At 40.0% G+C, this 22075-nt stretch overlaps 2 protein-coding genes across 9 annotated transcripts in view; one reads left to right on the top strand and one right to left on the bottom strand.

Annotated features, from left to right (window-relative positions):
- Positions 1-1706: 1706 nt before the first annotated feature.
- On the top strand, positions 1707-3874 carry insl5a (insulin-like 5a). The gene is made up of 2 exons (XM_028588468.1): positions 1707-1878; positions 3726-3874. Exons 1-2 carry the CDS (start codon positions 1707-1709, stop codon positions 3872-3874), a joined length of 321 nt encoding a protein of 106 aa, XP_028444269.1.
- A 1184-nt stretch (positions 3875-5058) lies between these two features.
- sgip1a (SH3GL interacting endocytic adaptor 1a) overlaps positions 5059-22075 on the bottom strand; it is an 80312-nt gene continuing 63295 nt past the window's right edge. For all 8 annotated transcript variants that reach the window (XM_028587007.1, XM_028587012.1, XM_028587010.1 and 5 more), the window contains 12 exons: positions 21449-21523; positions 20477-21238; positions 19206-19327; positions 18653-18806; positions 14587-14646; positions 13413-13524; positions 12304-12459; positions 11279-11414; positions 10816-11018; positions 10662-10726; positions 9448-9612; positions 5059-8683 (listed from right to left, as the gene is read on the bottom strand). In XM_028587007.1, coding sequence (XP_028442808.1) covers positions 8661-8683; positions 9448-9612; positions 10662-10726; positions 10816-11018; positions 11279-11414; positions 12304-12459; positions 13413-13524; positions 14587-14646; positions 18653-18806; positions 19206-19327; positions 20477-21238; positions 21449-21523 — 2033 coding nt within the window. In that variant the 3' untranslated portion in view covers positions 5059-8660. The remainder of the gene's footprint in view (positions 8684-9447; positions 9613-10661; positions 10727-10815; positions 11019-11278; positions 11415-12303; positions 12460-13412; positions 13525-14586; positions 14647-18652; positions 18807-19205; positions 19328-20476; positions 21239-21448; positions 21524-22075) is intronic.

Below are 22075 nucleotides of genomic sequence, written 5' to 3'. Positions count from 1 at the left end.
TGTCACTCACCCTGATCATTTTACATCATTTAGGATCATTTAAGGTCATCGTCTACACCTCTCCTTTGAGTCAGTAATCAGTACAGTCGGACAAAACTGTGTTCATTATGACGAAAGAAGTTGTAACTCTGAGAATTAATGCACATCAGCTCCAGACACATGAGGACGATGATGCAACAGAAACACTGTTATAGCTCTATTAAAATCATTAGGTTTAGATTATATTAACACATACAGCAGTGAAAATAATACAGACAAAATACTGCAGACTTAAACATAAAAAACTGCTGAGATTGCGTAAGGAAAATTAGGAGCCAGAGCAGAATCATAAAGGTCGAAAACATGTTAGGGAGCCAGCATAGTCGGGTTAAATGAATAAAGCGGTGTCTGCTGATACTGCGTGATAACCTTACCTGGAAAGAATGAGATCATGAACATGTCTGTTTTAGACTGACAAAACAATCCCAACTCACTTACTGGCTATTTGCAGAACTTTCAAACGTATATGCTCAGGTAACATGATGGCCGTGGAGCTCAGCAGATGTTATTTTGTGTGATTTGTTTTCATTGCACTTTTAGAAAAATGAAAACATTTGTCAGAATTTGTCATGCATTTTGAACATTTATCTTGTTTTTATGTGGTTACTGTACATACAGTATTAGTGGAACATGATGTTCACCAGCCCAGTGCTAAACTTGTTCCAGACGTTTTTTTTTCTGATAATGTCACCAACATACATTTGAAAAGTCTGCAGGTTCTTTAGGGGTCTGGAACTAAGCTAATATTATGATTATTTGTGCTAAAAAATCAGTCAATTATTACTGATTGAACCGTTCAATCAAGTTTTCCTTTTTTTATAATTACGAAAAAGGAAAGACAACAACTAAAAGACTTGTAATAACTTCTAATCTATGAAGTAGACAATTTTTTTAATTTATTTTTTATTTGGTCATTCTATTTTTATATCGTTGTTTTATTCTACCACACAGCACGTCCAACTAAACATAATATAACTTCATTGACATCCTAAGTGGGACCTCCACCGTTAATGATCGAACTGAAATGTCATGCTGAGTATCACATTGCACCATCAGCAGCAACGTAATGACCTGCATGATGGGACTGTCAACATTGACTTTTTTCCTCTCGTGTGGCCCGAACTGCTCATAAAGACAAGCACAACCGGGCCAATAAAGCGTAGTAAACAGATGAAACATCTGTTTGGGAATCACTTTGTATCACTTAATTAGCCATGCGGTGTAGTGAAGGTCAGTGCAATCACATAATCACCAAGGAGGCTGCACTCATCTAATGTGATTGTCAGTTGAGGGTTGTAAAAGGCTGATGGTTGTAACTCTCTCTTAAACGGCTGACCGGAAACATAGGACTGTGTGTGTGTGTGTGTGTGTGTGTGTGTGTGTGTGTGTGTGTGTGTGTGTGTTTGTGAGACATGTGTGTGTGTGCGTGGGTGTGTGTGAGTGATTGGGATAGGCTAAAGGGAGGAAGTGGAGAGATACTCTGCATTGATGAACTGAAAGTCGGATGGTATATAACACATGGAGATGCAGGCATTGGATCAAGAAAGAAGACTCAAAGACAGCCGGCAAGATAACAGATAACCAACAGAAAACAGGACAGCGCAGCTGAGGTAGTTTCAGGAACAAACCAGACCAACAAAGACATAAACCTCCGTCAGGTATCCAGCATGCGTGCTCTGGTGGTTTTGCCTCTGCTGTTGTGTGCAGTGGTGTGCGTGGTCCAGGTGAGAGCAGAGGTGAAGGCAGTGAAGCTATGCGGTCGAGAGTTCCTGAGGGCCGTCGTTTACACCTGCGGGGGCTCCCGTTGGAGGAGAGTCCTCAGTGAGTCAGACATGGACGGTGAGATGACTTCTCTTTTTATTCTCTAATCTCTACATCTCTAATCTAACATTTCACCACAGTTCAACAAAGTTTACTTTTTTGCCTTGGTGCAGGATTTCTTCTGTTTCTGTCTAGATGTATCCTTAAAGGGTGGCTGCATCAACAATGAACCAGGTTTTGCTGGCTGTAATTATTCCTTTTGTTCATTCCGGCCATTAAGAGATCCGTTTTCAATGTATATGATGGGTACAAAATCTGCAGTCCTCCCTCCATGAAAATATGTATTTTTCATTGTAAAGTTTATGTGAAGCTAATATGAGGGCTCAGCTGTCAGAGTTAAATGGATATCTTCCAAAGTTACGACCTTTTTGGTACCAAAAATACCTTTTTTGTTACTATCCCTCCACTGTATCTCCGCAGGGAAACACAAAGAGGGAGTTTCCCACTAAAAAGGCTGTCACTTTGGAAGATATCCACTCGATTTAACTAACTTAAACTGATGAAGTCTCATATTAACTTCAGAAAAAACTTTGGAATTCATTTTTGCACAAAACGAGTACTATGGATTTTGTTCCCCATCACTTTGATTGGACGCCGGTTAGGAAGTGATCTTTTTATGGTCAGTATGAATAATTACAGCATGAAAACTTGTTTAATGTGAGTATTGTTTAGAGACGGACTTGAAAAATTGTGAACCTACATTTTTGTGGTAGATACACCACAGGGCTACCTAAAATAGACAGGTGGGCTTCTACAAATTTGTAATATTTCCTTATTACTATTTATTTTAAATTTTTATCTTAATCTCAATGAGACGATTTAAAAAAAAACATCGTACTCCACACTGTCTAAGCTTTTTAACATTCTGTATCAGCTTATTTCAGCTCTTCAGTGAAGCTCTATTGGGAAATGTTTCCCCAAATTCAGCCTGACATGTTTATGGTATTTTCATTTTAAATTTCACTTGAATTTAAAAAAAAAAGTTATGTAGGCTTGAACAAGCATTTGACCATGCAGAGTATGTATTGGCTGACCAACGCCTGGGCTGCTAATTGTTAAGGGTTTAACTACTGTCTGGTATGAATCCTGCAGTTTGCATCCAACTTTTGTGGAAATGTAATCATTTAGTTTTAAGTTTTCTGCAAAAGGTGACCTCTTTAAGCTCTCATCCTCGTTCTTGTTTTACTTTTTAACAATATCTCTCAAAGCATTTATGTGTTTTAATGTTACTTTCACTGACTCAGGCATCAACATATTAACCCACTTAAATGCTGACTGCAAAATTGTAATGTAAGACATTATCCCTAAACATAAAAGTTATATTTCTATAAGCCAGTAATTTGAAGCTTTCCAGTGCTGTAATTCTTGCTACATGTAGTGTGTATTGCATACTAATTTAGCGGCTGTAGTTCAGTGGGTGTGTGCAGGCAGACAGGTGCCAGACACATTGTCTGCTATTTTACCTTATTATGCTTAATTAAATGCTGCTGTAGTCTGTTCTCTGGCAGCAGCCTCTCACTCTCTCTCTCTCTCTCTCTCTCTCTTACTGTCTGTCACACACAAACAAACCCAGTTAGCCTATCGGTCATGCTGATTAGAAAGAGTAAAGTGACACTGGAGAAGACAAATAGCACTGAGTTAATCTGTGCTGTCATTTAGAGTTTCCTCATTTAATGGGAACATACAGTAGAGCTCAATAACACAAGACTGATCTGGAAACAGTCAGTCAGCCATTATTATTGTTTGAAACAACTGTGAAAATCTTGGACACTGACATTTGCAGAGATGAAGTCTGTGTGAACCCTGTTGTTGGACTAAATTAGAGCAAGTGTTTCTTAAACATTTGTTGCAACTTGTTGTTCTAGGTTTGCCCACAGGAGAGCAGGGCAGTTTGGAGAGCCTGAGCGGCAGCACCCCGGGCTCCGAGTTGACCAAACGGGATATGAATAACATGCTGACCACCTTGTGCTGCCAGGTGGGTTGCAGGAAGAGCGACCTCACCTTCCTCTGCTGAGGACAACCTCCCCTCTTCTTCTTCCTTTCTCCAAATTGACTCCGCTCTCTCCTGTCTCGCCTAGTAGAAAGCAAATCTGAATCAAAATACTGATGTTTCAAAACAATAACATCACTGTATTGTATGTATAACAAGGCTCATATCCACACTTTAAGTGCTTGCTTTTAATATTTTTTGTGAATTACTTTACCTTGTAAGGTTTGTGAATGTGAAAGTGGACCATGTTTGTAAACATGTTTCTGAACTCGAGCTGGAAGGCATGTGCAACCATAAGAATATATTTTATTATAATAAACTTATGGACAGATACCAGTATCTCAGCCCTGGTTTGTGTCCTGTATGTAGCCATGGATCCACAGGGTTGCAAGTGTGTCCATCTCTGCTTTGATGTATGTATAGGAAACTTGAGCTGTATTCTATCATTTCACTATTTTTGTGAAATAAATATTCTTGCACGGGAGTTGAGGTATGATATCTTTTTAAAATTGCAGTCCTCCTCACCGAGCAATACTCCAGTAAACCTAGTCAATAGGATCATCATAACATAAATATGTGACACAACAGTGGTGCTAAGAGCCAAATGCTTACAATGGCAATGCTACCTTTCTCATGTTTACCATCATAGTTTGGTGTGTTAGCAGTTAGCACTACACACAAATAATGTGATGTGATTGTCATTAGTTTTGCAGGTATTTGGTCATAAACCAAAGTTTTGGACAATTTATTACTTATCCCAAGTAGAACATTGATGTGTGTACCAAATTATACAGGAATCTATCCAACGGTTGTCAACAAAACAATAAACGTGAACACGTTAGCTTGATCACCAGAGTTGCTGTGAGACATCGCCCAGGATCCACGAATGTCTGTACAACATTTTGTGCTAATTTTGTTAGCGAGTTATATTTTACTGAATAAGTGACAAATTTGCTAGATGAACATTCAGGGGATCACTAAAGTCACCGAGAATCATCCTCTGCGGACCATGACATGTCCAACTTTCAGGGCGATCAGGCTAGTAGTTGAGATATTTCAGTCTGGACCAAAGTGACGGCCCAATGACAGTCCAACATCTCGCCGTGCTGCTAGCGTGTCTTAGTAAAGCCACAGATACAGTAGACTACTATTTTGTATGTATTCATGAGAAAGACTAAATTATAAAGAGAAAACTGCAAACACAGACATCCAGTTATAACTTTTATTGGTTTTGGAAAGAAGCAAACTAAGTTTTTCAGTTCATCTTAGCATTGTTATGTACTGTACAAACAGCTTGCACATGTGTTTGAGGTTAACGGCACAGAACCAAAAAGCATTCTGGCTTATAGCACACATAAACACACTCCCTGCTCTCTTTTTAACATTAATACAGGTAACTGACAGCACAACACGTCATTTCAGTACTATCTATCATCATGAATGCCCCACCTGTTACTGCATGCTCGGCATGCAATAATGAATTACTGCAGGACAAATTCACCACAGAGATGAATATCTGTAAAAGTTTTGTTCCATTTTTTTTTTTTAACTGATGCAAAGAATTATCTGGCAACTAACAGACTGAGTTTAGTAATGCAACATGACTTTCAAGCTGAAAGACACGTAGGCTGTAGTGTAGTGGTAATTTAAAACAGATGCATGATGGGGGATGTGTGTGGTGGGCCTCTGTAGATAATGCTGTAGTGACTGTTGCACTGATAGCTTCAAAATTCACCCAGAAGGTTACAGCTTCCTCTCAGCTACGTGGATCCATCCAGTCAACTAGATGAAGGACTGACATGACTGAAAGAAAACGTTACCAAACCAATGTGGACGCTAAATGGCACCAATCATCCTCACCTTGCATTGATAAATTAAATGCAACCTCAGAGAAATCCACAATGTTCTTTTACACCGAATCGGTACATAAATACAATTACTTTTATCTTAACTGCACAGCTAAAATCGGATCTTTTAATTTGCCAAATATCTACATCAAAACTACAGTATGTCCGATCGAAAGTACTCTAGCATTTAATAGGAGTATTGACATGTTGCTAATAGTCCTCTTGACGTACATTCAGTCAAAGATGCTTCTACGACAGCTCTGAAAGGACCATGATTGGTTTCATTTAGCAGAATGCCGACATACAGTACAGTACAGAGATCTTCGGCTACGCTTCACACACACTTTTTTTGTTCTTTGTGTTGAGTGTCAGAGCATTCAGGAAGTTCAACATCATCAGCACAGTGTTCATTACACATTAAACAATATAATATTTTTTCATTTTTATCCATTTTAAAAATATTCAGCTTATTCTCCTTAACAGAGGACTTACTGTCTGGGGTACACGCACATAAAATACAGAAGAAGAAGAAAAAAAAAAAAAAAGCATTTTGGTCAGCTTAACCTCAATCTACAACCTCATTCAACTTGACATCTCACAGAGACCATTACGATTATGCAAAATAAAGCCATGGATACAAGCGCTGGTTGGATGATCGGGGGTGTGCTCATGATATAATCAGTTCAGGTACCACTGAGGTGAACGGAAACAGGTCAGAAAACCGATCAGACATGTCAGGCTAGATGTGGGAACTGAGAATGTTGGATTAATACAAGTGGTTTCTGATGAGGTTTAAATAATAATAATAATTTAAAAAAAAGCTGGTCCCAGTAAACCAATATTGTTCCAGTAGTGGTACCACAGTCACCAAACATCATCACTGCTGTTGAGGAAAATTGATTGCTTTTGTCGTCATTGTCTTAACCTCATTAAAAGAAAAAGTTCAACAACTTCGGGAAATATGCTGACTCACTTTCTTGCAGAGAATGTTAAATGTTAAACAGGAGACACGACACGTTTATCTTAGCTTAGCATAAAGACTGGACTTAGGCACAGCGGTGCTTTGAGCTAAATGCTAACCCTCTCACAATTACAATGCTGACTTGTTGACGTTTAGCAAGTATATTTAACAAGTTCACCATCTTAGTCTGGTAAGGAATCTCCAAAGTTATTCCAATTCATCCTGAGGGGGACATGAATGTTTGTACCAAATTGTATAGCAATATGTCTGATAGTTACAGTCAATTTCATTCCAAACCACAAGCATCAACCTGGAATAGAGATCACAAGTCAGTAGGATTCATCCTATGAGGACTATGAATGTAAAATTGAATGGCAATCAATCTAAAAGTTGAGACAACAACTGACTGACATTGCTTTCTATACAGGGCATATATCTCTGTAAAAACAGATTAGCTGCTTCCAGTCTTTATGCTAAGCTAACCGTGTCCTGTTGAACAGACAGAATATATTTCCCAAAATGTCAAACTAAGTCTTTAAAATGTGGACCTTGCCCGTGGTATAACTAACTCTACATTAACACTGCTTTCACAAAGCATAACACAGCATCCAGGAAGATATTTATCTTTTTCTTTAAATTACCCCCCCCCCCCATATATAGCTCAAATCTTCTGTTGCACTCGAGTTAAAAAATTATATCTGAAATAAATTCCAAAATTATACCTTATACTGTACACAGTTTACCCAACTACACAGATAACAAAAGAGAGAGAGTTCAAATATTTATACCTTTCAGGGTTCTGAGTTGTGTGATACCATTCAAATTCTATTCGTATACAGAATCACATGTTTTATACAACAAATCATCGTTCAATAAATAAAAATAGAATGTTGTCATGTACTCTGGAGTCTATCACTGCTGTCCTGGGAACAACATAAAGGCTATCTGACAATACGAGGAAAACACCAAACGCCCTTTAAGATATATATTATCAATTTTAAATGACACTTTGTACACATCGTTTGTTCTGACGGGAAAACAGATTTTTCTTATTTTGCAACCAGTAAATTGATTTATCATTGCAGCTGCCTAACTAGCTAAAAACTCTCCACGTCTGTGTATTCCAGAGAAATAAAATTAATTAACAGTTTGATTGACTGATCAGTGCGTTTATATTAAAAAAGGATGTGATCCAAAGTAATTTGACCCTGTAGTACCAGTAGATGATGCATGAAAATCTTTTGTAGTTACCTGATTCTGTGTTTCAATCACTGACAAGAAACCTCTTTAATTTAACCTCTTGTGACAACATGCGTCAAAGTGCATCAGTAAATGCATTTACTTGCTGGCAAAAAGACACGCAAATGGCTGCCGTCAGTGCGAGAGCGCTCTCAGGCTTCGAGCTCAGACTCTATTAAAAGATCTGATTTTGAAGGTGTAGGATTATCGTATTGTCCAGGGCCAAGCTTTAACTGAAACCAGTCTATCTTTGGGGCGTTAAGACTTCGTGTCAGAGGCTGAGGCTGTGTCTGACTGCAGAGATCTTATTGAAGGGTATTTTTTACAGCCAAATCTTTCTGGACTCTCGACAACAAACAGCTTGTCACCCAGAGTTAAAAATCTGACTCAAACTCTTTTTGTCCATGTCTGTCTGTCAGGCAGCTGCAGTGAAACTTTAAAACAACACCACCACACATTGACCAGAGGACGATGGAGACAGAGGCACAGACTTCAGAGGGAAGAAGAACCCAGGTGTCTAACTGCAGCAATACAGATGTTATGAAATGAATACAAATACGATAATTACATGACCTAAAACTGTTTCCACGATGCTATATGCAAGTAATACAATACTGCTGGGCAGGCTGCGGACCTGTCGTGTGGGTTCAGAAAAGGTTAATGGAAAGTCTGTCGTCTGGTGTTGGTTTGTCCCCTGTCCTCGGTGTCAACCTCAGTCCACTGCGATTGTTCTGTTCAACAGTGCTGTCGTCAGTAGCATGGGTTAGTTGTCGGCCAGGTATTTTCCTGAAACGTAGCGACGAAGTGTTTAGGTTTTATGTTTGTTATGTTATGTCATTTATGGATCTTTTATAGATCTACTATTAACTTCAGAGACAGTTACTACAGTAAGCTGCATGATTACATAATAATGGACGTAATGACAATAAACCTAGTGCATAAAATGATAAATTAACATACACACATACTGTAGAAAAATATAAATACTTTTTGCAAGGATGAAATAAGAAAAACCTTTATTTTGGCTGCACTAAAATCAATCTTATGTGTTATTAATGTTCATTAGTAATCTGCAGTAAATAAAGTTTAGATGGACTGATTTCCAATTACCGGTACGTAGATCACCACTTAGAAAATCTAAAGATTTACTTCCAAAAGACAAAATTAGTATGTATTTTCTACTTGTATATTATACCTCAAATTAGCAATTTAATAGAGAATAATACACAGACTTTTAAATAATAAATTAAAACATTTTTTAAAAAAGGTTTTCAAAATGTGTAACTGCTGAAAAATCTAACTAATATTCCTTCAACTTATATTGATATTTGACATCAAACAATGAAAAACATAACTTTTTAAATGATAAATAAGTGACAGTACTTGAATATGGGAAACTCAAAAAATGTAAAACATCAGTGTGGGTTTAGAAAGGTTCGAACTACCGGATGAGTTGGAAGAGCGATCATTTGACACTAGTAGTGACAGTGATAAATAATGTTTGGTTTGGAAACTCCTTCTATATGTTGTTACTAAAATGCTAAACTGACCTGCGGCAAACCTCTTCTTGACTAGAGAGAAGCGGTATCCTGGCCCAGCCAGCTCTATGTCACAGCCCGACAGGGTGCTGCCCTCACTGGTGAACTGCACCGCCAGTGGAGCCGGTTTACTGGGACCTTCTGTTAGCTGAAAGCGTGCTAACAACGAGCCCACACCTGCGGAAAGAGGGCGACTTTAGAAAGATGTCTGTCAGCCCCGAGGAATGAGTCAGGGGTGAAGGGAAAATAATTTAATTCACAACATCTCATAGACAGTGGTGTGCACAAGGAAATCAAGTTAAAAAAAGAAGTGAAAATAGCTTCTGACTATGACTGACAAAATGAAAGATGCTGGAAGCAGCTCTCGACGATTTTGCTATATTTAACTTTGCAGGAACAGGCTTTTGTATCAAATCCTGCTCGCCGTCAAAGTATTTGCTGGATACAGATTTCAAGGAAGCACTGACTGAAATTCATTTGAAAGGAAAATTACACATTATATGAGAGATACAGATATAGTAGAGTACCAATGGATAAGTCATCCATGTTCAAAAGAAGCTGGACTAAACTGATCATGTTTGAACCTGGTTATGTTTTCTATCTTATACTGTATATAACTACATAATCTAGTTTACTCGGCCTTTCTGCTTTGCAACATATGAAACAGGCAACAGACAATTTAGAGTACATCAGATGATGTCAGATTGTCAAGTCAGATGCACAAATCAAACTAAGCTTTCTCAGTTGAAAATATGTGTAAATATTCCACTGTAGCTTTTACATAAGGCACTAATTTTCCAGAGGAGCTCTGGAAACATACCACACACATGGTCACATGTATTACACCTTTTTCATGTAGCAGCTTAGCTGCATCCATGGCTCCTAGTGCAGGTTCTAGTTCAGTGTTTAACTACATGTCTGCAGAAACTGCCACAACTCAAGTTAGAGCAGATCAATGTTTGTATGCTGTATGTACTTTTCTTTTAAATCTTAGTTCTTATCTATGCTTGTCTCTTGTTTTTGTAAAAGTGCTATGCCAGTACAAGTAAATGTGTACATAAACCTTTAACCAGGGCTAACTCTGGTAATTGATTCAATCTCTTCTAGGCCGATACAATCAGAAATAAAACTAAAACCAGGACTCTCATCATTCGCCACAAGGCTATTTTCTAAAGAATATCAATATTACTAAACGGTATATGTTACTTTTATCATTCTGTACATACCTCCGTTTTCAGACTTCTGTGAGATATCAGGAATCTTCCAAAGGATTCTTTGCTGCTCCGCATTCCTGTCAAGATTACAAGAGGACAGAAAACCACATAGATGAAGCTTCTGAAGACGAAATGGCCAACTGAAAGTCAAACGTTACCACCGTACCACGCAGCAGGAGGTAAGACAGCCTGTAGTTTTGAAACCCCTCCATCGACAGGGACGAGGAACTGGACGTTGTTGAGGGCCATCGGCGTCGTTATGGCCTCCCCGTTGTATTTGTAGTCTATTCTCAGGTCAGTGCTGGTGGGCTCACATCTCCAGCTCACTGCTAGATTCAGAGGAATCGACTGGAGCCCCTCCGTCGATACCTGCACACAGATAGAAAATATGCAGACACTACTTATAATAATCGCAGTGCCAAAGCATTTTGTTTTACGTTTAGGGAATCCAACATAATGTCACGTTGTCCCTAAAGTTCATATAAGCACCCCCAAAAAAAACATGTTCAATGGGTAATAGTTGATAAGGGGTTGTTATAACTTCAGTGGCATTTTTGCCTATACATCTTGTCAAAGCTGCTGTGTACAGTATCTCTTAGCCTAGTGACTCCCCAGGGGTGCGAGCTCACCTGATACTTGAGCATGTCCACATTGTAGTATGTTGCCTGTGGCTTCTGCTCTGCCACCTTCTTTAAATGGGATATCAGGTTTGGCATGTTTACCCAGAAGTCCTTGGCATCAGCCTTGGCTTGTGTAGTGGTGTCACTGGTGGGGAAGAATGTAGAAAAGCATGATCAAAATACATGTCATTTTAAAGGAATGTTTGACCAGACAAATAAACTTATTGTGGCAATAATGACTTTGAAAATTTGAGTCCACAGGCTGAATTTGACAGGCTTTGGTTAGTCTGTTAATTCTCACAATGAGCCACAAGAGGTCGTGCTTCACACTTGTTTTACAACAACTATGCAGGGTTTTAGGAAAACATTTAATCAAAGACTTCTTGCAGAAATAATCCTGCATTATTTTAAAGATTTATTCTATGAATGTAATTTCGTAATAAATAATATGTAACAGCAATAAGTATTCCGCTGTAAGGCAAAACAATTTTAGTGCTTTTAGGTTAGCTTATTAAAATTTGAATCCCAGGTAAGTTTTTTTTTTTTTTTTTTTAAACCTGAAGAAAACAAATAAAACAAAAAGACAAACAAAAAAAAAAGCCAACCTCTGTTCAGAGTCATTGGTCTGAACACTCATGATGACCTCATGATGACTCAATATGCAGTCAGCTGCGTTAGTATCTGAGATGATCTAAAGTTAACTCATCCTCACTAACAACCAAACTCTTCCATATGGGATCAGGAATGTTTTATGAGCCATTCCTTAGATAATTTTACTAGTTTAAGTCCTTATTTCAAATACAAAAATATGTGCATAATCCGATCTAAAGATTTGTTGGTTTTTAGTTAAAACATACCGTATACATTTAAAGTTTCACTTAGTTTTCATGACACTTCATGACCCTCTCTTTTAAAAGTGTTTGTTTACTTCATGCTGTTGTATACTTTAGACAATCTTTATAAAACACATTTTCCTTGTGTATGAAATGTGCCGTTTCTGAGAGAGAGGTGATGTGTAACAGCCGTGTCATTACCAGCAGAGGAGCTGGGGGTTAGGCAGCACATGCTCCAGACGACTGTAGTTGGTTATGCTGAAGGTTAGCACGGCTGGGGACGAGTTATTGGCAAAGTGCCGCGTGATTCCCGCTGGAAACGACAAAACCATCTCACCTATGATCTTCACAACACACCTGAGAGGAAGAGAAAGACAAGGAGTGGGTTAGAGAGAGAGAGACACACACACACACACACACACACACACACACACACACACACACACACACACACACACACACACACACACACACACACACACACACACACACACACACACACACTTCTTTTGTTGATTGCTCCGTTTTTCTTCTGTTTTCTTTCTTGAAAAAGCTTTGAACCCCAATTTGTGTTACATACTGTAATATCTAGGGCAGTGCTCGATTGAAGAAATTCTTAGTCGACTAACACTCATTCAATTGTACCGACTAATCGATTAGTTGATTTAATTGACAGATCTGTAAATCTGAGTTTCTCCGCAAAGAGTCATGCAAAAGCACCACTTTAATTCTTGTGTTTACCAGAGATGTGCTCGTACGTTTCTTGGAAATAAATCATTCAGCATGAAAAAAGCATAAAACATGACTAATCAACTAAAGAAATCTAAGTTGACCAAGACCAAAACAACAGATTAGTCGACTAATCGATTAAGAGGGAGCAGCCCTAGTAATTTCTCTATAAGACTTTGCGCTTATGAGCCTGCATCGCAGCCTTTATGTATTTAACACTTTTTAGAGCAAATCTTTCACAGCAAATTCACACATCTTGCCAATATTAAAAAAGCCTAAATCAATAATTTAAACCGATTAGTGTATTCCTCTCAGCTCCTAAACCTGCCCCAAGCAGTGTAGGCACAAAAACTGAGCATGCTCAATGAGTTCGGTCTTACATGAAACTACACTGCAGGGATGGAGGATGCAGTCACAAATTTTACAGGCCATATTCATTATATAATGAAGGGTTATGTCACTTTTTTTTTTTTTTTTTTTTTCTATTAGTGCAAACCCTTGCAACCCAGGGCGGGGAATCCTACTGTCATATGTATTTCAGATTATATGTCGTGAATGTGTAAAGCTTTTTGTTGACCTACTTGCTTGGGTCAGCTCCTTTAAAGAAGGCGTTGACCGTCTCTGTGAACGCAGCGGCCACAGGAAGAGTGTCCTGAGCCCCCATGGTGAGAGGACTGGGCCCTCTGGAGCAGCCTGGAGGCAACACACACACACACACCACACACACACACACACACACACACACACACACACACACACACACACACACACACACACACACACACACACACACACACACACAAAAATAGTCTGAATAGGGCAAGACAGACTCAACCAATGAGCAACAATCCAATGAGCTGAATTAGTCGCTATTTACTAGTACTTTTCTGGTTGTTATAGAAACAGTCAGGGCATAGATCAATGTATAGTAGATTCAACCAATTATAAAAATACATTAACAACAGATTAATAGATACATGGTCCAACTCCCAAACCAGGACACTACACTCTTCCTAACCAAGTGTGTGGATGAAATGAGGCACAACACACGGTGTGAAAACTACTGTGATGTAATAAACTATTTGAAATGAGAACAAATATTAGTGTTAGTAAGGTGGCATGAAAACAGCAGGTTATGTGTGAAGAGGAGAGCCATTTCTCTTTTCTATTTGACTGTGACATTGTAGAATTAAAACACAATTACTTTAAATTTTTATATTTTTTTTCTGGCTTTTATTTGAATAAGCACAGGTAGATGAGAAAGGAAAGACAGAGGGAGACATAGAGAGAGACAGAAATATGTTATGCATGCTTATTCCAGACATGCTGTTAAAGCTGAATTATTCTGACAAGATCAAAGGAGATCAGAGAGCCCGAAGATCAAACCAAAAACCAAATAACCAAAAGGACAAAAGTGACGAGGAAGTGATTAGCAAAGTACACGAAGAATGATGATTCTTCAGGAAATGAAAGCCGGTCAGCGCAGACGAAATGAGACTGAACAATGTCAGGAAGAGAAGGTAGAGGAAGATATGAGAAGACTGCATAGTTGACTGCATATGGGGAGGGGGGCCTCAGCCAGGAGTTAGCATGGTGTGGGTTAGGGTGATGGAGGGATTGCAAAAGAAGGAAGAGGAAGGCAAGGGGAGGAAGGAAGAAAGGAAGGAAAGAAGGGGCAGGGCAGGGGGCAAAGCTTGCACAAATTATTCTCAGAAGAGTGTGTGTGCTCGCTACCCTGGTGCAGAGAAAACTTACCTTCAAAGGTTAAATAAAACTTCCCTCTGTCAAACCACACAAGGGATGGCTGGTCATTCTCTGTGTGGGGTTGAGGGGTGGGGTCAGGAGAAAGGGACGAGGAGGAGGAAGAGGGATGAAGGGGAGGGAAGTGGGTGAGGAGGGATGGAGGGGAGGGGAGGGGATGGGGGGGGGAAAAGGACAGTAGCGTGAGTCTCACATGGCAGGTCTATCAAACGTCACAGTGGGGTGAAACATGGAGGTGGAGGCCGAGGGGACGTAGATGCACAAGCCGAGACAGAGCTGGTGACAACATGGGTGGTGGTTTTTGGTGGGTGCTTGCGTGAATGAGGAAAGGCAGCAGTCAGGTGGAGTGAGGGCCAGGTGTGTGCTGCTGGATGCTGGCAGTGGTACGACTCAATGTGTGATACAGGAGAGAGGAAGTCGAGGCTGCAGAGTCTGAGGGGGTTGCCAGTTTCAGGGGCAGCAACCAATGTTTGCTCTATTAGGGAACGTATTACACCAGCTGATGCTCTAGTTTCTGGCAATTTAGGTAGCACTAAACTGGCACTACTTTCTTCATCAGTGGCAGGTTGTTTCGTACTGCGTTTATCTATTTTAGGCTTTTCTCTCAGTGTCTTACTGTGCTCACATTTTGCTCCAGGCCTCCACTTTTCAAATTATCAAACAAATGGAAGCATACGGTCATGTATAAAGACATCCTGCAGGGGGCAGGACTAAGACTAGAGAGCAGAGAGAGGGAGGGACTGTGGTGCACAGGGAGAGAGATGCTGCGTCCCAATTTCAGTGGCTGCATCCTCCAAGGAAAACAGCCTATGAATATGAAGTTTAGCCTCACAGAGACCAACACTAAGTGCATTCAGACAGTGCTGGTTAACTTTCATTGCAAGTTTATCACAAAGAAATCCCCTTAAACTAGAGCTACACAGATAAATAGGCTGATATATTGGGCAATATTATCTTATTGCAGATTATTAGTAGCTGTGTCTCTGTTGGGAGATGTGCCAAAGATATACTTCAGGTAGTTTAGAAATGGTGTCTCCATTACAAAGTCTGTCCACCAGAGTGAAGTACCAGAATAAAAAATCCTGCTCAGTTAAAAACAAAACGGAAATAAATGAAAGGATCTTCATCAAAAATGTGTGCTATGATAGCCAGTATATCATTATCAGATTTAAACTCTTAAATAGCTGCAAATATAAAAAGTTAAAGCTATACCTCACACATTATGCATGTACCAGTAGTAAACTCAGACCTGTGTTTATGTGTTTAGACCATCCACAGTTGGTAACTTTCACTTCAATAATTCACTATGATGGACAACAGGCAAAATATTACCAGGTTAATGATAAACAATATATATCAATATATCTTGATGCCCACCTCAGCACAAATATCTGATAAACGTGAAAGGGATTTTGTATTTACTGACATTATGACTTAATAGAAAGTATCACTAAAACACTGACCATTGAACAATGGGTTTTGGCAGAAGATCCCAATATGAGGGTTGGGATCCCTAAAAGATGTCGCAGGATTATGTTGACAGGTCATGAGACGATTTATGCGATAGGAGAGATTTCTTTTACACATCATTATGTTTTAACTTTTCTCGAATAATTCCTTTTATTCTTGTAAAATACTGGCTAGTTTAAGCCTCTGGAACATTATAAATATCAAAACAAAAACCTATGAGAAGGGACAATTATTGCACTTGTCACAAACTTAGACAGAGTAGGTTTGTTCTAGTACATACTATAGTTTCGATGTAGGGAATCAGTAGTGAAGGTGTGTTGTTAAGTGAGTGGATTAACAGAGCTGTTGGGTGATGGAACGATGAGAGCAGAGCGGTGCTTCATGAAGAAAACAAAAGGGCAGGTGTTCAGATGGAGAGGGTGGGTTGTTTTGGGCTTGTATTCTCTTATGGCTTTAAAGTGCACGAGTGACAGGTGTGACAGGTGGGCATCAAGGGTTGAGTGTGTGCTTTAGGGCCATTGGAGATTGGTTGAACTTATGGCTGTTTTGTGCTACTCCAGCAGTAGAGAGAGAGAGAGAGAGAGAGAGAGAGAGAGAGAGAGAGAGAGAGAGAGAGAGAGAGAGAGAGAGAGAGAGAGTAGCATGAATACCAAACAGCTGCTGGCTGTCTAATTCAGCCTAATTCTCATGCCAGACTTCAAACGACTTGGTGAGCAGCAGCTCTGATCTGGCAGTATGTGTGAGAGTGTGTGTTTGGGTGTGTGTGTGTGTGTGTGTGTGTGTGTGTGTGTGTGTGAGAGAGAGAGAGAGAAAGACAGACAATATGGATCTCAAGGGCCCACAGATAAGGAGCTCTTCAGACTCAGGCTCAACACTCAAGCACACTCTTGTGATGCAGACTGGGGGTACAAAGGTATCTGGGAGGGACTGGACTGCACTCTGTACACACACACACACACACACACACACCATGTGTCGCCAAGAGAAGAGTCACAAGGTTGCCAATGGAGAGACAGCCAACTGGTGCACAGTCATGAAATAAAGAGAAAAGTCTCACGAGCACGCAGATGGGCATAGGGGAAGACACTCAAATATTTTTGTTAAAAGAGAGAGAAAGAGAAAGAGAGAGAGAGAGAAAATATAATATATAAATGCTTGGCAAATGTGTGGAAATGTTTGGGTCGGCAAAAGCAAAACAATGAAGACAAATTACAATTTCACTGAAAAATGCTGCCATGTTTGAAAAGGACAAAAAATGAACATGTGGTATGTCCCTAAATCTGTGAGCAAAACAAAGTAGACCGGTCAAATAAGTAGGCATTAGGATAATGACACGGAGATGGTCTTTTTAAATAATTTGAGATGTTAATGTGAAAAGATTGACGGAGGCTCAATCACAGGCTTTCTGAAACTGTGCCAGAATGTGGGAAAAAAGACCCCAAAAAGTGTGTCACTGTCCCAATACCTACACACTTTGACTGACAAAACACTCAGTGATGAACCTTCACCCTTCTATATCAAGTGCACTCTGGGTAAAGGCCATCAAACGGATTGAAAACTGACACAGGAACAATGCCCCAACGCATCCCCTCTCCTCTCTCTGAGGGGATCTCTACTATACCTGCAAACGAATCAAAGTGTCTCTCAAAGGTGGGCAGCTTGTCTACATAAGCATCATCCTCTGACAAGCCAAAGAACAAATAAAGAGACAAACGGCAAAACAAAAAAGCAGATTCCAAATCAAACCAAGGAAAAGATAATTGAAAATTAAAAATCTTAAAAGTATTGTCAAGCACACAAAAATTAAATTCTGTAAAAAAACTAAAAAATTAAGCATCTTAAAACACAAAAAAGATGAAAATGTCAAAATGAAAAAGCACTGAAACTGGAATAGTGTCAGTTTATAATTAAAACTTTCTCAGTGAGCTTTATATTACTGTCAAGTCCATCAGCTTTTTGGTCTACCAACAAAACCACAATAAATAAATAAATAAAATAAATAATGAATACATTTAGGACTATAACAGAGACTTCAGTGAAATCTCCAAACAGAATCCATACTACAGTCTGAATGTAGTAAAGCTGTTCACTAATTTGCAAGTTTGTCCCTGCAATCCATTTTAAAAAAAGCAACCACCAACCAGTGACTATATTCTGTGTTTTATGTAACTGCTGCTGCCTCCAGAGTGTGTATTTCTTAAATCTATTAGGACTTAGCCATGTTACAGTTTACTGAGATTTGCTATTAGCACAAAAGTATAAATTGTTGCTGTGCCATTAACTCATTAAAAAGGAAGGTTTGTCATCAATTTGTCTTCAACCTAAACCACAATATTTATGTGAAGTTTAATAATTCATTGAATTAAAGATTTATTATATAGGAGTAATAAATAAAAAAAAAAAAAAACTGCAGGACTCATTCCACACAAACTGAGCACAAGGAAGGACAGGGCGAGTTTATAAAATCAATAATGAACCTGTAATATAATAGACATGAAAAAGTTAAATTCAGCTATCACTGCTGGCCTCTGTGAGCACTGCCTTCAGGCGACAGGCTGCACAGCTCAGTGACAATTGAGGGATCACACACCTGACACGGACACGGAGAGCTCTTTATTGACCGTGGGGGTGGTGGTGGCACTCATGGAGTTGGTGGAGGAGATGGAGGAGGTGCTCTCGGCCCGCGCCAACGGGGCGATGGGAGGGGGGCTGGCTGAGTGGACCGGCGGGCTGAACGGACGATTCTGAACATTTTTTTTTTTTTTTTTTTTTAAATAGTAGGAAAAAGACAGATTAGAGTCAAATAAATGAGAAAAAAAACATTTTCAGGTTCAAGGTTTTTGCATCTCTTTCTTTGGTATACCTGGAAATCTTTTGTCAAAGTTAATTTGACCATAAGCAAGTTGTACGGTTGTGTTTGGCTTTGAGCGCCTCTATTATGGAAGTTTCCTGCTAGTCAATGCAAGGATGCAGTTGAGCCAAAGACCGGGAGAGCAGTGACTGAACCCTTCAAGATATTAACTGACCAGAACTTCTTGCAACAGTGAAACCCTTTGATATTGTTAAGTGGGTATTAAAGCTTAAACATACGAAAACACAACCATCTATATCAAAAGTGAAAATATGAAGACTGCAACACTTACTGCATCTCCTACAGTGGGTTTCCCTGGAGGAAGTTTGGGTCGTGAAGGGGGGCGAGGTGGAGGTGGTGGTGGGGTGGGGTTGACTGACGAAGGAGTGGCAGGTCGCACCGGAGAGGAGGAACCTGCAGAACAGAGCAAAACATATAGAGATTTATTGATAACACTCTACCGTTCTTTTTAGAAGCTTAATGGTGTGGAAACAGCTACAGTAGAAATGCAGAATGGGTGCAGGATGGACAGAATTATCTTTAGACATAAGCATGTCAAGCATAATTCTTATTTTTGTTTGTTTTGGGAATATATTTTCAAGCAAACAATGTAACTGAAGAGCGTATTATTTTACTATAAACAAGAGATGTGTACACCTAAGTATAATAGTTTCCCTTTTTATAAAAAGACAGACTAAGTTTTCATATTATTGTTTCACTTCAGTCCTTGAAATTGGGTTTTCACTTCTATACAGGATTAAGAACAGACAACCTCCTATAACCAGACAGAATTCATTATTACAGCATTGGCCTGTTACAGTCTGTGCACAGCTATTAGTCACACACTTTCTTTTGTGAACTACTGGCCAAAAAAAGGTCAATATTCTCACTTGTATTTAGACTTTTTCTTCACATAGTTATGTATTCTGTGTTCGGATCTCTAGCTCATTAAAATCTACCAGAAAAACATTTTTGTCTACTGCTTGATGGACAGTTGAAAATGTTCATACTTTTAAAAAGGTAGAAGTCTGACAGAACTGGTTAACTCCTACAGAAGACACTGTATGTGCACTAAAAATGAAAATGTTCCGACTGACCTTTAAATAGGAGTCAGTCAGAACAACAACCTCCGGTAACATAACACAAACCTGCAGCAGAATGGAACAAGGCCAAAACATGACCTCTTTTCCAGGGATAAAGAAAATGCATTCACTGTTCACTTTGTGCAAGTTTAACAACAAAGATGGTGCAATCAGCTGAAAGAAAATTTAAAGATGGTGCAATGTTGGTAATACAATCCCTTCTCAAGTCCAACTCAAAACAACCTCTACCTTACCTTATTTCTATGGACACTGTTCATATTAGTCACCTGGCTGGTATGATGACCAGGAAATTGTTCCTGTGTTTTCATTAATTCTATTCTTGTGTGAGTGTGACAATCAATCATTGTCCTCTCATTTAGTTATTATCTAAACATAATTCGGGAAATTGTTTCCACCAATCCAAGCTAAAAAACCCTGTCTTCTATAGACTATAAACCAGGTACTATCTTGGACTACTCACCGCTATTCGTGCCACCAGCTCCAGATGTAGGACCCGGTGACGACACCACTGCCCGATATGTAGGGGGAGGAAGTGGGGGAGGCGTAATCCGACTCCCCGGGCAAGCATCATTGGGCGAGGTGACAGTTTCACTTCTGTCCTCTTTGGGTTGGGTGACGTCTGTGTTCTTGGACTGCTCCTCTTGAGACAGGACAAGTGGCGGTGGGACGGAGCACGTTGCAGGTCCCTCAGCAGGCGGAGTCACCGCTGGAGGGGTGCTTGCTTTGGGAGCAGGGGCTGGTGGGACGCTGGCGGGTGAGTCCAGCAGAGGGAGAAAGGAAGTGGGAGGAGACGCAAGCTCCTTTGGTGGTGCAAGAGGTGGAGAGGTGGCGAGCAGGAGGGGATTTCGATCCTCAGGTGTAGGAGGACCTGAGTGGACAGCAGGTGCAGCAGTCTCCCCTGAGGAAGACAAGGGGGTTGGGAGAGAGGGCACAGGTTCTTCTTTTGGGGGAGGGGATGTAGGGAGTGGTGGTGCAGGGTCTTCAGGAGGAGGTGGTGATGTAGGTAAGGGTGGGGCAGGAGATTCAGGTGGAGGCAGGGAGCCTGCAAGAGGAGGTGCTGGTTCCACTGGTAGAGGTGGCCGGTCAGGAGATTCAGCACTGAAGCACACCCACGTGTCGCCTGTTTCCTCGCCAGCAGAGGGAGGCTGTTCTGGTCCAAAAATGTTGTCCAGGTCAGCTATTGAGGGCTTCCTGGTGGAACGGTCTGCTTCTGTTGACACTTCTGAAACACAGACAACCAGTGACCAATCAAAGGCCGTGTTTGCAGAGGTGCTCGGTAAGTTTACACACAGAGATAAAAATGTGACAGGCAGATAGAAGGACAGTGAAAGTTAGAACCAGAAAGTTGGAGATCAAATGTAACATTTTGATTTATCCCGAGGTGATGGTGTGATATAACAGGAGACAGAAATTAGATAAGAAAACCTCTTACCAGGGTCATCTACAGAGGGTGGGCCAGTCGACAGGGGAGAAATCGGGACATTCTTGGGTGGAAGTGGAGGGGGAGCTGCAATAAAATCATAAGGGCAACAATAAATAGTCCTTTAGGACAGATTACTGCCAAATCAACATAAATGACAGGATAAGGCAATGCTTATATAAAGTTAATTCATGCTGTTGAAGACTTTTCACGTCACTGCAACTTATGGTTTGCTGCATACAATGCTGACTTTAACAAATGAGACATTAGCCTACAAATGCACAAATTATTGTAACAAAAGCATTACAAATTTGGATCCATACATGACACCTGCCAAACACAACCACACAACTTGAGGAGAAGGGATCATCCCACAAATCATTAACCATGCAGCACAGCACACATTCAGTCACCATTATGCCAAATGCAAGGAGGAGGCAGCGAGGCAGCATGGGTTGGTGCAGTATATGAAAAAAGTACTGAAATATCCCATAATAAAAAAGAAAGTACAACAGTGAATAATTAGGTTGTGAAATGGCTGATGAAATGAAACAGGTCACAGCTGGCTGAGAACGAGAAGCAGAGTGTTATGCAGAGTGTTTGATCGGGTCAGTTTGCAGGTCTGTTTGTTAGTCGGAT

This window comes from Perca flavescens, chromosome 9 (genome assembly GCF_004354835.1).
Source record: "Perca flavescens isolate YP-PL-M2 chromosome 9, PFLA_1.0, whole genome shotgun sequence".
Lineage (NCBI taxonomy): Eukaryota > Metazoa > Chordata > Actinopteri > Perciformes > Percidae > Perca > Perca flavescens.
Note: the sequence above shows the minus strand (reverse complement) of the source record. Positions and strands in the feature narration are given on the sequence as shown.